Source organism: Talpa occidentalis, unplaced genomic scaffold (assembly GCF_014898055.3).
Source record: "Talpa occidentalis isolate TD23 unplaced genomic scaffold, MPIMG_talOcc4v2.1 talOcc4.10, whole genome shotgun sequence".
NCBI lineage: Eukaryota > Metazoa > Chordata > Mammalia > Eulipotyphla > Talpidae > Talpa > Talpa occidentalis.
In genome coordinates this window covers 2,325,890-2,340,672 of record NW_023600993.1, presented here as the reverse complement: position 1 = coordinate 2,340,672, position 14,783 = coordinate 2,325,890, and the positions used below count along the sequence as shown (strand labels likewise).

The 14,783-nt window shown below is 49.3% G+C and overlaps 1 protein-coding gene across 1 annotated transcript in view; it reads right to left on the bottom strand.

The window, feature by feature from the left end:
* Nucleotides 1-5,001: 5,001 nt before the first annotated feature.
* The window catches only part of ITPR1 (inositol 1,4,5-trisphosphate receptor type 1), a 181,156-nt gene continuing 171,374 nt past the window's right edge, over nt 5,002-14,783 (bottom strand). The window contains exons 58-59 of the mRNA XM_054694812.1: nt 12,322-12,483; nt 5,002-6,332 (exon numbers count right to left, since the gene is read on the bottom strand). Of these exons, the coding sequence (XP_054550787.1) occupies nt 6,246-6,332; nt 12,322-12,483 (249 nt within the window). The 3' untranslated portion in view covers nt 5,002-6,245. The remainder of the gene's footprint in view (nt 6,333-12,321; nt 12,484-14,783) is intronic.

Here is a 14,783-nt window from a genome sequence, read left to right as displayed (position 1 = left end):
TTGCTTTGTGGCTGCCATGAGGTTCACACAGAATATCCTATGTAAGTAACAAGCTATTTCAACTTGAGAGCATTTTTACTCCCCCTATCCCACCTTAGGATTTTGATGTCATTTTTGTACCTTTTTATTCTATTTCTCATAACTGATTATTGTTATTTTGGTTAGTATTTCTTTTGTCTTTTAATTTTCAAGCTTGCTTTATAGTAATTGGCTCATAGTAACTGGCGTATATATTTACTCTCCCACTGAAATTTTTTTTTTATTTGTTTTCTTGTTCTTAGTGCCATAGCCTTTCAGTTTACAGTAGTCCCTGTACTATGTCTTTAAGACTTGTATACTAGTGATTGCTCTTCTAGTTTTTGGCTTGTCTGGCAACCTCTCTATCAATCCTTCAGCTCTGAGTAACCCTGCAGGGTAAAGTATTCTTGGTTGGCAGGTTTTTCCTTTTAGCCCTTTGCACCACTCCCTTCTATTCAAGAAACCTGCTGATATAAGAGTTCCCTTGAAAAGTAACATGTTTTCCTTTTGCTGTTTTTAAGATTCTTTGCTTTCAACTGTTGACTTTTTAATTACAGTGTGTTTTAGTATGGCTGTCTTTGGGTTCTTTTTTTTAAACTCTGTTTTTCTGGATCTAGAGATGTTTTCTCGTTAGGGAAGTTTTCTACCATTAGTTCTAAAATTTTGCCACATTTTTGGCTTTGACAAAGCATTCATATTCAATACTTTCTAATTCATAGATCCTCTGATGAGAGAGAGTTGAAAGGAAAAGCAAATCAAGTTGTATTAATTAATGTTGCAGCTCAAAACAACTATTAGGCCTCATGAGTCATCTATAAGGGAAAGCTATGATGGCAATTCCAAATTGAGACAATTATGACCATTGCAAAAAAGCACTTTTCCATCTTGGGTGCTGCATGCCACACTCTCTTCTCTGGCATCTCTATAATGTAAATAATGTTCTGCTTGATGTTTTCTGATTGCCTATTGAACCTTTTTTTTTTTTTTTTAATTTCTTCTTTGTGCTGCAATTCCAGGGGAGACCCACTGCTGTTTGGATTGGGCAAATGTGTTATGACCGTCACTGTGGCTTTTTACCAGGTAGATTGTGTATCTCCATCTCATGAAGGCCTTCCCTGAGGCTTATCCTCTTTCTTTCCTCTGGTTCTGTGGATCGGGTGAAGCAGCCGCTCTCCCAGGCTAGACAGAGCAGCCTGGGGAGGTGTTGAAACTTACTGTTCACCTTCACCCCAGATTCCAGTTGTCTTCGGAGGCTTTGTGGGTGCCTGGGCAGCCCAGTTAATTCTTGAGAGACCCCTGGTTGAGGGTGTGATGGATCCTGTCAATGTCCCCAGGCTCCAAGTGTTCCTGGTTTCAGGCTGATTGGTGGTCAGACCCTCATTCAGCTGTCTGCTTTTAAAGTCCTCCAATATTTGTGGTCCTATGGATCACACGCAATACAGAGTGTCACTTTGGGGATAGCGCCAAGAAACTAGGTTATAGACAAGTGAGTAACCTCCTTTTTGGGAGGTACTGGCAAGCTGTCGCTAGGCCAGGGGTGAGCAGACAGTGTTCCTGGTAACATTCCCCTGACAGCTTCGGCAGGGGTGCGGTGCTGGGGCGTGTGGATCTTGGAAGTTACGGAGAGTCCTGGGAGTCCCTACAGTTAGGTGAGGTGTGGTCTAGAGCTTTGATTTGACTATTAAATGAAAATAAAATTTAGGACCATGCAGACGTCAGGGGTAATAGCTACTTAACAGGGTTGGGAGATTTAAGTGAGAATGTTGACAAAAGCACTTCATGAACTAAGGAAATAGATCATAATAATATCTTCCCTTGGAAAAAAAATTTTGCTTCAACATTCATCACACATATGAAAATAAAGATCTGAAAGTTATGAACTGTATGGTCGTCTTCTTTCTGTACCATGTCAGTTCAAACTGGTAGCTAAAATGCAATTCGGCTGTCAGAGTTAATTTTGTAAAAACGACTCAATGTGTCCCAAGCATGTCATGTCAAGGCCTGGGGATTTAAGATCCCAGTTAGCAGGAACAGAAAGCGGCGCTGGTCATGCAATATTTAGCAGAGATTGTGGATGGGTGTGAGAAAAGGGAAATGACTGTACTGCCAAGGATAGGGAAATAAAATGCTCGAGTATCCATTAGACCCTGGACATTGGTACCTTTCTTATCGCTCCTGACAGCCCACAGAAGTGCTGGTACCCCCATTCGCTCCGTGGGGGTGAAGAGTCAGATGGTTGAGGAACTTGCCGAGTGGCTAAGCCCCAGCTGCCTGGTGGCCTGACGTCCATCACTCACGCTCGGCACCCAGTCCCACACGGGGCAGGTCTCCGTACCAAGTCTTGGTTGTTTCCTGTCCAGGGAGCTTTTCCAGAGCTCCTGCAAGACCCTTTGGGATGCTTTAGGTGACCACATTTGGTCACTGGCTCGAGTTCTGGAATGAAGAGTTTCATTCCTGGGTTGTCTCAAGCTCTGCTGGGACCCACCGTCTTTCGTGAGGTAATTAGAGAAATGCCGGCAAACTCTTTCCATTAGTGGTTCTTGCACAGAGTTTGCATTTCTTATGTTGCGGGGCTCTTTTTTGTTGTTGTTGTTCAGAATTCACCTTAGGGGTTTTCTCAAACTCTGCATTCTTATACTACAGTGGTTTTTAGCTTTCTTTTTTCTTTCCAGGCTGGGTGGATGATGCAGTTTCACTTCTAGGTGTTAGGATTCTCTTTCACACTGGTTTGGCGTGACCTTAAACTATTTTAAGTTTCTCCATTGGTGATTTTTTTATAATGCAGTGCTACAGTAAGCTCGACATTTGCTTTACCGGATGCGTTTAAAATACCACAGCTGGGAGGGTGGCATGCCCACAGTCCACAAGAATTATCCGAGGTGACCAAACAGCACCATCCACCTGGCCTCTCGACCTTCTTCGTTTGGGCAGGGATGGGGGTCCCGGCTGGAAGGCTACTTATGCTGATGAAAGGCTGCGGGGGTTGTTAGATGTTGCTGAATGTGGGAAAGTGTTTGTTATGATGGTGATTGTTTGAATTCACAGTTGCCCTCCCAGCTCTCCCCTGTAGATCTCTGAGGAGCCGAAGAGTCATCTTGAGCTGCAACCACCCACAAAAACCACACACATGGCACTTTACTCAAAACTTTACTTTAACCACTGCTTTGTGATGCAAAACTAGTGGAATTTTGGGTACTTTCTGTAAAATCGAAATCTTTATGGGGGTTTTCCAACATTCTAGTTGATTGTTAATGCGTTATCAGTGTAATGAAGAACAGAGCAGTTTGCTAATAAACATCGACTTGTGGGGTAGGACAGGATGCTAGCGTGTACCCGAGCATTTTCACATGGAGAACGCCCCCTTGCCTGGCCCTGATGGAAAGAAGAGCTTCCATTTCACAAATGCAATTCGAGGGGTGTTTATATGAGATTTGTAGTTGCAAAAGAGAGATTTAAGGAGCTTCTTATCTTTGCCACAACATTTTCAGTATGCAGTACTTTCTAATTTGTGAATCCTCTTTTGAAAGAGATTTGAAAAAGAAAAGCAAATCCATTTGCATCGTGACAAGTTCTGCACAAGGGGCTGTGAGACCCCCCAGCCCTGTCCAGGAGGGACGGACGAGCCACCTGTGCGGCTGGAGGAGTCAGGGACCTTCGTTTATTCCGGAGCGGAGTCCCGGAGCGACCTACTGTTTACCCCCCGGGAGACTTTCTTTTCATTAAAATTAAATGGGGGAAGATACCTCAAGTGTTAGACAAGTGGAATGGAACTTGCCATATCCCTTTAGGGACAAATGGCTTAGTCAAGGAAATAAGAAAAATCTTGAACTCTAACTTGGCACTAAAGCAAACTTTTAAAATTAAGTAATCAAAACCCCAGCAGCTTTCTTACGTGTCGGCACCTTCCCGCCACGCTGTCACTCCTGCCTAGTCACAGCGGCTCTTCATCTCAGTAAGTGGCTTTGAAGGGGGCTTGTCCCTTGATCCTTGAAATTGAGGTGTTCACAGTGTCTGGAGAAAGGTGAAATCCATTACATATCAAAGGCCACAGGAGTTTTAACTTCAGATTTTTGTTTCAGTTATGCTCGCTTTGTGTTCACACCCAACGCCAGGGGCAGGCTCTGCCGCACATTGGGTGGGGCGGCATTCCAGTCATTTATTTTCTGCTGAGGCTAGCAAAACTCAGGCGAGGATTTCTATCTTTAGTGACAGGACTCAAAGGAAACGTGACAGGCCTGTGAGAGCTGCAAACGGAACATGTCAGTGCAGAGCCTTGACCTGGAGGGGTCTTGGGGGGCGACCACACACACTGACACGAAGGGGTCCAGGAGCGACCAGGAGGAGCGCGTCCTTGTAGGCCAGCGCGAGGGTGGTGGGGTCAGCAGAGCACGCCATCTTTGCTTGGCCTTACTATGGAAAAGTTTTGTGGAGATCGGTTGCACTGAATGGAAAATCACTCACTTGTTTTGAGTTATCAAATTTATAAACTAGGAGCATCGGTGATGACTAGTCTTTTAGCTGGATTTTAATCCTGACCCAGTTCCCAACATTAGCTGGTGGTTATTCTTAGCTGCTTGAACACAGGAAAATCAGTGAGAAAGAGCAGCCAGCGCGATCACCGCTTTGAGACTAGAACAGTGAGCGTTTGCAAAACATCTGGCTTATTCTGTGAAACGATTGTCTGAACGAAGGACGCTTACCACCGAGCAGGGATGAAATGGGCTTCCTGCAAAAGGTCGCTGGCCGCACCCAGGGCAACACCCCAGGAGCGGGCACCACCACCCAGAAGAAGGGACCAACTGCAGAGTCACCTCCCCAGTGTTTGTTCCAGCGGATCTCACCGGGGGTCCACAGACGGGTGAGCATTTTCTGATGCTGGGAAGCATCCCAGTCATGCTTTCAAATTGTCCTAGAGAAATACATAATGGAGTAGCTGTTCAGACACAGACGAATGCCCCAATGAGAGCCACAGCCGTCCCTGTATATTATTCTGCATCATTTATTAAATATTTTTGTATATGCATTTACAAACTTTGCTCATTTCAGAACTCTGCTTCCGGATACATTTTTAAACTTTTTGCAGAGATTCTCCTGTAAAATGAGATCCAGGTAAAAACTAGGCAACAGATACAAAATTTTCCTTTCATACTTTCATTCATCAAGAAATCACGTGACAAAGGAATAAAATCAAAACGTGGCTCTTTCACAAGAATAACATGTCAGTGTTCAACCGCGGGTCGAGTGGGAGAGGTCGTATTGGCCTTCGTCTGGATGTATATGATAGTTTTAATGCTCCTGACCTACTGTAGCATGTCGGTTCAGATGAAGAAAAAAAATCAGCTCTACTGTTTGGACTAAGATAACCTAGAAACCGTCGATTATTCATTTCTTTATAAAGTGACACCACAATTCACCCAGGAGATGATACTGATTAGCCAGCAGTATGCATTTATCACAGACATTGCATAAAAAGTTCCCTTTAAAAAAGTCATCCACTTCTTCACAAGCTAAAGTTTGAGCCTCTAATCTAGCTCCTATTTAAAGAAATAGTTTAAATGTTCAATTCATAAGCTTTAAAGGATCTTCGAAACTAAAGTTGCTTTTCTTAAAATGAATGCTGACCGGGGGCACTGCCGCGACGAGACAGAGGCACTAACGCCACTAGCAACGAGGAGCAGGATCACCACAGGATAGTCACAGGCGCAGAATGCCCAGGGGCCTGAACTCACTAGTAATAGGATTTTGGCAGCAGCATCATTGGATATTTAACCATTTATTACATAGTCGTAACACACCAGCTTCAAAGATGTGCGCTCCCCCCAGAACAGGGAGTTACAAACTGACTGTGACTGCATCATCTGTATTGCACAGTTTCATAAAAAACATAAATACTGGCTATTCTAGTTTTAAATACAAAATACATGTCATATACTTTTGAGTCTATTCTCTGGTTCAAGTGCAAATCAGGTGCTTTCTTTCAGTCCTTCCAAAAAAGGCATTTTTACTATTTTTGGCACACATGACAAGTCTTTGTGCCAACAGTTGTAATTACAATGCATATCTCCACGCCTTGAGAGTAGCAATCATATACATACAGTATAAAACCGAGTATTTACAAATGTACTAATAAGCCTCCATGTAACCTCCGTGGGCGATGCAGAACCGAGTAGCCACACCCACACTAATAATAATTAAAAAAGGTAAATCCGGCTCTTTATTTCACTTGCTTATGCTGGTTGCTGCGGGTTGACATTCATATGAGGAGGATGTCCTAGAAGACCGATTCTCTGTTTCTGCTTCCTTTGTTCTGTCATCTGGAAAGTTAAAAAGTTTCATCATTAGACCCAGACGCTTCCTGTACGTCAGATCACATACTGAACCATAGGTTTACCTCTGTGGTTATGGTTTGTACTGAAACCCACTTTCTACCAACAGTGTCCCGTCACTGTAGCAAACTCACACAACTTCAAAAAGGACATCATCCTGGGCAGGGGGGGATTCTGTGGCCTAGTCATGCAGTGTGACATTCAGAAGGACCGTCTGCTGCTTGTTTCACAAACAAACAAACAAACAAACAAACAAAAAACAGTAAAAGCAAAGGATTCTTGATTGTTTCCCAAATCCATTTCCAAGTGATTTCGTCTCATTGGAAAATGGTGGCTGTTTACAACGGTGACAACACATCGAACTATCGAGAAAAGCGGTGTGTTTCGAATGCCAGGTTTGAGGGGTTATGCCTGGTCTCCTGGGGTCTTGACTCCTGTCCTGTGACCCCCGAGTTGTCTGTGTGGGAGAGAAAGAGGCGAGGCCTGAGATGCCCCCGAGGTCCCCGAGGGACCGCCACGGAGGAGATGGCGGCGCTCTTGCTGCCTGTCCTGCCGCCAGACACCGAGGGGAGGGGGAAACCCGAGGGAAGATGCCTTCGTGACCGGAGACGAGAGGGGCCTAGTCTCTCAACTGCTGAACCACTTCTCTCAGCAGCCAGCGCTGTTCTGGGTGTTCCGGGGCATGTTAATTCTCTGTATTAACCTCCTTCTCGCCCCAGTCGGCCCCACGCTGCATCCTGGGCACGCCGAGCAGTGAAGACGGAAAGGCCGCATGGGGGAAACACTACGTGGCTGGCGACCAGCGGCCCAGGAGCCTACTCCTAGATTTCTGGTTTGCTGATGTCAGAGAAGTGTCACAATATAGAAGTGAAAAGAATAATGGGGTTTGGAGCCAGACCTAGTTCCTTATGGTTACTCAGTTTCTCAGAGTCCGCTGGGATGATAATCCCTTTGATGCGGGGAGGCCTGCGAGGACGCCCGTCAGGCCCTCAGGGCAGCGCCCACCGCCCCGTGACGCTTACACCTGGTCTCCTCAGACTCATTTTGGGTATGGAATATCCTGAGAGAATATAAAAATGGTTATTCTTTAATTTTCATGACAGAGCAGTTATCTTTTCAAATCAAAACACTATTTTTAGCCTCCTGTGAGATGCCTTCTCTTAAAATTTAGAATATTCACAAAGAATATTTCTAGAAGGTAACTTCTGATGAAGCTTTTCATAAGGAGCTGAATTAAGACAGTCCTGCCAGCCTCTGCGTCTCCGTAGGCCAGTGACAGATCTTTAAAGGCAGACTGCACCCCGCGCGGCCCGCGTCAGACCCAGGAGGCCCTTGTGGGCGCGGGAGCAAACGTGTGGGTCGTCATGCCACGAAGCTGCTCCTCTTACGGCCTGGAACTTAGGACATGTGGCTCAGAGTTTTCCTCTCAGCTTCTGTCTTTGCAAGTAACCCTGCGTGGGGTCCGGTAAGACAGCTGCAGTAGATTTAGCAGCTAAAGGTTTTAGCCATCGTGGTAAGTTCAAGCCCACTGAAGGACATGTACAGCTGCTGAAACACTTCAGCCGTTACAGCTGGCTATTAAAACTTTTTTCTGTAATTTAGCTATAAATAAACTCGTCTATCTCCACCTTGCTTGTTAAATTAGCTTATCTTCAACCTGTCGGTTAATGAGTGTTTCTATAACGAGTAATTTATACAGGATTTCCTACCGCGTGAGTCTTGCTCATTCTGCTTTCCACCCCTGTACTCTCCCCTGAGACCTCAGTGTGGTCCTATTCCAGCGGTTAGGTCTGTCTTTCTAAGATAACCATCACCTCACCCTCCTGCAGACCGGGCAGCTCCCTAACTGATGTACACAGTAGCCAGCTTCTCCACTCTCGCAGTCATCTTCCTGGAACCGCAAAGGTCTACACAGCTGCCTAACGCTGTTCTCTGGTTCCTTATAATGCTGGTCCTTAAACTGGAGCATATCCTAGGAATCAACCTGAAGCTTTGTAAAACCAGAGATCAAAGGCCACGGTTTCCGGCTCAGTAGGCCCAGGGCCCCCGGTGGAGGGGACACTGCAGGTGTGGGGAGCCTTTCACTGCTTGTCTCTGAAATAGGCCAAGTTCACTCTGGGTTTTTCCCCCATAGACTTGAACACTTCTGTTAAAAAGGTGCTTGGTGACATGTATCATTTTTACCAAATGAGATCAAACTGGGAGAAGATTCTCGGCAGTTGAGCACACAGTAGGTACCTAAATTTGACTGAATTCTGTCTTGATCGGCCATGAACTTTAGGCAGAGTGGCTGTCAAGTCAGGGACTGATGAAGACAGCTCTTGGCCCCTCTGGCAGCAGTCGCCACCCAACTGCAGTTACAGGGAACTAAGACAAAACCCACAGGAACTGACTCTGCGCTATAAGAAGAGTGGTCAGTGTATGGCCAGCTAGGTGTCCTTGGTCCTTTAGTGCGTATCTGTCTGTCTGTCTACATAGGTGGACACACATACCCTGTATGTCTGTTACCTAAATCAAAACAAATAGGGCCAAAGTTTGCCCTTAGCATATTCTCACATAATATTCTCTATCTACTTTTGAAAAAAAAAAAAGAAATGACTCGATAAGATACCCATCAGGAAAACAACCCATCAGACTCAGATCCAGGTAACTAACCATATTCAGAATTCTAACGCTGAAAAATTATTTTGAATATTGCAAAATATCCCATTTGTAATATGTAAAAATCTTCAAAATTCCCACCTAGCTGAGGAGAAACAGAAATAAGCTTGAATGTCAACATTCCTTCTTTCAACTCATTCTAAACAAGAAGCAGAGTCCTGCAGCTTCACAACAAGTCAGATGCAGCCGAAAGATCTCAACAGACTGGAAACTGCTCTCGTGTCGCAGGGAGGCCCCCGGTTCCGAGCTCCCGGGACCCAAACCAGCACAACTAATTCTCGCCGTCCTGTGACGCTGGCCTGGCCCCGGGCGCTGAGCCCGAAACACCGAGTACAAGCAAAGCGACTCTGAGACACAGTCCCGGGTCGGGCTCGGGCCCTGTCCTCGCCAAGTCCCCGGGCTCTTACACCGAACCCCAGTTCCGGGGAGGTTTCTGTGGTCATTACTGGAACCAGCCTCGGAGCAGGCTGAGCTCATCCCCCTCTCTCCACCCGGCCGTCTGCTCCTGCCGCTGCCCCACTTACCGCGCCGACCGACCAGGCATGTGTGTGTCTCCCTCTCTAGGCTCAGGGCTACGCAGAAAGGGAAATGGTTCTGCTCCTCTGTGACCCCGTGCTGGGGCTGCACCGGGCGACAGAGGTTTTGTCAGTGGGGTTCAAAGGAGGAAGCGCGTTCACCAGGACGGAGCGCCATTCCTGAGCATGCCATGCGTCTCATGCCTCTGCTCATGCCGATTCCTGTCCTGGGCGGCCCCCAGCTGCAGCTCTGCCAGCTCAGAGGCACCCGCCTAAGACTGGAGCTCCGCTCCTCCGGCCTCCCTCCCTCTCCGGGCTCCTTGGAACTTTGCTCCTGCCTCAGTGGAGGGGCTCTGCATACCGTGGCCCTCTTAGAAATGCACTTTGTCTTTCTTGCTAGACTGTGGGGCCCTCGGGGGCACACGTCACCTCCGTCCTCTGTGGTTCCAGCACAGGGTGAGGAGCACAGAGACGCAGTAAGATTTCTTTAACATTCCACTTTCTAGCTCTGGGCAACTATGGTGTCTTTTCCTCTTCCTTCCTTACGCAGTGAATGTTAACAAGATAACCCTCTTGCGTGAGAAATGCCAAACATCAGAACATGCTGTCATCATCTGGACGTCCAAGCACTTCTTGTATTCCTGGCAGACCAGGTTCACTGTCCTGCAGAAGCAGTCACATTTCCAAGAAGTGAACCCTCTCTCGATAGTTGCCCTTTTGCATTATGAAGTAGACATGCAAAAAAAATTTAGGTTCTTACATTAGCTCTCCTCCTTGGAATAAGAATGTAAGAGAATCACATTTCGTATTCAGAATCTCGCGGAGGGAGACCCACGGGAGAGCAGTCAGGAGACCTGGGCGCGGCCCCGCTCCCGGCGCCAGGGAGGCACCGCCGCCCAGGCCTGACTGACGTCGCCACGGTGACCCCTCCGCAGATTGGGAGTTTAAGAAAACAACAAAGAAGTCAATAACCGTAAGATTAAAACTGAAGACAGCCACGCGCTGCTCCCTTGTGGGCTCCTCGGGCCAGGAGGTCTAAAGAGCGTCAGTGACGGGGCCGTCCCGTGGCCCCAGAGCTTGCCCAGGGAGGGCCCTTCACGGCTGTTTGTTAAATAACACCTACAGGAACCTCTTGCTCATTAAATCATTCGTGGGGCTTTTGGTTTTTAGCTTAGAAAACATTCCCTTCGGAAGAGGATGCCAATTAGGGACCGCGGCTGCAACGCAGCGTGGGGACTTCTAACGTGAGCGTCGTGACGGCTGCACGCGCTGAAGTTGACAGTTCAGTCTTTTCAACAAGTTGATTCTCAGGCAAAGGCATTAAAGCTGCCTTAGAAATTACATAATCAGACAAGAACACTGCCTAGTTCCAGCTGAAAGAAGCACATTCTCCCCAGGGATTCTCCCCGAGATTTTGGGCACCGTGCGGCCCTCAAGAGTGTCCCCACCCCCCAACTCTGCCTGTGGCGCTACCCAAGAGGTGGCTCCGTGTCAGGCTTGTGGGGGAAGGGCTTTTTGAAGGGGGTTCTAGGGGCCAGCTTTGAAGCAAAAAATGTGCAAAGGGCTGAAACCAAGCGGTTAAACTGGCTTTTAAAGCCACTTGATGCACCCGAGTCCACACGCAGCCCGGCCGTAGGTGTTCTGGCTTCACAGAGACAGTTCTGTCTTGGGTTTAAAAAATGCCAAGGCTCTGAGCTGGTGGTGTGGAATGTGCTCATGAGTCAGGTGAGCGCTGGCGACACTGGTCACAGTCCGGCCGGGGAGACGGCCCCAGGACACGCCAGCGGTGAGCACGTCCCTCGTTTTCCTTCCTGCGGCTGTTCCTCATTTCAGGTGGCCACCAAGTGTCACCACCTTCCCAAACAAGGCCGTCCCCCATGAGTCCTTATTTGCCTTTTAATACATGTGAGAGTGGAGAACTGGGGGCCGAGTGCTATCTGGGGGACCTGGAGTAACTCAGTGGGGAAGGGCCATTCAGAGCAGGGCTGCTGGACGCACGCGGGGAGCCCTCTCCGGGGGTGTCCACCCCAGGTGGGGCCTTCGCTCCTTATGTACGGAACAGGAGTGAGCCACCTGCGGACGCACCTTGCAGCTCACCCCGGGACAGTCTTGCCAGGTAGCTACAAGCTTGGAACTTAGCCTCTCATCTGTGAAGGTGACGGAGTGGCTTTCAGGAGCCAGGACAGACCGCCCCTCCTGCCCTGTGCAAGTCCTGACACACCCGCGCCTCACGCCAGGGGACCCTGGTGACCCTGGGGCTCAAGGGAAAGGGGTCTGGGAGGTCTGGCACAAACCTGCCTGTTCCCCGGCCCCTCCCCTGCTGGCCCCAGCACAGGAGCCACGCAGCAGGGGTCTGGCCAACAGATGAACCAAAAGGAGTCTCCACGCTGGTTTATCCCAGATACTTATTTAACCATCTTGGGTAAGAGCAGAGAGCTGAGGACTCAGAAGCAAAACCAGAAACAGCCTCTAGTCTTGTCGGTGAAGAAGGCAAGCTAGTGCCTCTTTACCCGGCCTGGTTTGCACAGCACCTCACTGACGTCATCTGCGTTTGCCCAGTTTTTGGTTCTGTTTTTCATATTAAAACCTCATCCTAAGCAGCACTGAAAGCACACTCGTGGGGTGACCCTGTAAATGGGCAGTGAAGGGAGGCGATGGACAAATGGGGGGGGGTCATGGGCGGATCCCTCTCTTCTGGGGGACAGAAACATCAGTTTGTAACATGAGATTTTCCCTCATCAAGTCTTATGTGAGGGGGGTGTGGGGGGTGTGGTCTGGCAGATGGGGTGCGTTTTCTTTACCTGATCCTTTAACTCTGACAGCTGGCCAGAGAGGTTGGTGACCAGCTTCATCGTGGACTCCAGCTTCTCCTGCAGGTGCCTCAGCTCGTTCTGCTCTCCTTCCGAGTCGCTGCTGACCAAGGACATGGCTCTCATCCGGGGGAACCAGTCAAGGTTTCTTTCCTGAAATTCACATTTGAAAAAAAGGCGGGTCACTGCTAGGAGTTGCGAGCAGGGAAGCCAGCCTAGCCACGGCCCTCGCTCTGCTGCCCCGGAGGCTGTCTCTGTCTCTCGCAAAATTAATTTGTCATTTTTTAATAAACCATTCAGTGAATGTCTTTTTAATTGAATATAACTGAACTCTTAATTCTTAGAAATCACTTACAATATGGGGAACCGGGCTTGCACACAAGATCCCCAATTTGTGTCTGTGAATATCACTGTGTTGTTGATCTCTGCAAATTACATGGCTGAAGAGTTTTGGGCTTTAAAAATGATAGGAAAAACCTCATTCCAGTTTCCATTTCTATCATTTTTGGGTGCGCAGTCCAGTGACACTGAGCGCACACACACTGCCCAACGCCCCCCACCCCATGAGCAAGGCCATGCGCCACTGAAATGCCCGCCCAGGGGTCCCCCCTCTTCTGCTGTCTCCACACACTTAGCAATTACGTCACAGTCCGCCATGTCTCTTACTTGGAAGTCATTTGCCAGCACCCTTGAAGCGTCTCCACTGCTCTGGCATCCACCAGACGTGTGTGCCTGGTGCTCAGGCAGGTGGAAGTCCCCACCAGCCCTTCCTGCGAGTCATGGAACTCAGCCGTCTGGCTGAGCTCCTTCTTCCTTCCAGCTTGAAATGATGGCTGGGTGCATTCGGGCCCCGCCACATCCCCCTCTGTCCTTTTGCCGGGGACAGCTCATGCCTGCACCAGTATCCTCCCTGCAGTGTGGGGCAGGCTCCTCCTCCCACTCCCTGCCCCCACCCGCCCTGCGTCCTCCGAGGAGCAGGCCTCGCAGACACCCCTGTCCAGAGAGGCGGGAAGGAACAGGAAGAAAAGCTTAGTGGGCAGGAGGTTTGGGGAAGAAAACGGTCTCGTTGCACAGCGCGTGTCACTTCCCACCTGGCCATGTTGCTGTCATCAGCACAAATTCTAGGAGACATTCCAACACAAATCATGCCCCCCCCCCCCCATGCACACACACAATTTGTTGCTGTTGCTTTGTGTTTACAACAGGGCTCAGAAATTTTCTGTGTAGGTACTTTCTGATGGTAACTATCTCTGGCTTTGTGGAGACGTGGCCTCTCGACCGCTCCACCACCGCAGCCGGGAGACAGCCACAGCGTCACGCAAACCAAAGGCTCTGGCTGCATCCAGTGAAACGACAATTCAGGGTGAGGCATGCCGGGCGGCCCGGAAACCTGAGTTTGCAGCCTCTAGCTACAATGGAAGACATCCACATGTTCAAGTGTAAAAAGAAAATTTCACGAGACTTGTCTAAATATTAAAAAGCAAGTGAGGCAATCGAGCAGCGTGGAGGCCAGACAAGACCCCGTGGGGAGACGTCACAGGAAGGCACCGCGGGTGCTTCTGGGCCATGTGTCGGACAGCTGGGGCCACACAGCCGCCACTTAGTATGCAGACCACAGACCTCTGATGGGGTGGAAAGGGAAAATCCTCTCACCGTCCACTCGAGTGCGCCCATGGGGACCTCAGTGGCCACGTCACCACTGGAGGGGTAGGACCATCTCCCCCTCTAATTCCAAACACTCTGCACCAACTCCCTCCACCTGCATGTCAGCCTGTATTCATTTCATTTCCCTACATGGCCATGAGCAAGAGAACACTTCAGACAGCCAGCCTGGAACCTGCCGCCAGGTCTATAAAGATTCCTGCTGTGTGTGGACAGTGGAGGAGAGACCCACCAGGTAGCCAAGGCAACCCATGGCCGATGGCCTCCACCGCCAGGTCAATCCCGGGGGACAGCCACACCCACCCAGGGCAGCGCCAAGGATGGTCCCAACTGTTGAGGGTGAATGCGGAGGACGAGGGCACGCAGGCCCCTGAAGAAGAGGTAGTGGGGCGGGGCTGCCGGAGCAGCCCAGTGCACAGGACAGCAAGGCCACACAGCATGAGCTGCCCCAGTCCCCTGGGGACTGTGGCGCACATGCAGGCTGACCCCCGAAGAGCAGAGCAGACCGGAGCACCCACTGCACCTCTCAGACCAGAGACACCGCATAGTGTCTCCAAGCACCCCCAGGCGGCGAGCGGTGCCAGGCCAGGCCTGGAGGTCAGCCGTCCTGCTCCTGTGGCTGCTACGCAGATGACCGAGCCCTGCAAGGGACACAGTTATCCTGGGGGAGAGGGCCCGAGTCCTGCATTTCAGAGGGGACGTCACCTGGTGCCCACAAATTGGAGGCGGTGGTTCTTGCTTATATTTGGGGAGAGGAGTGGGCAACTGGGTAGTTCTTTGGATTCAAATCA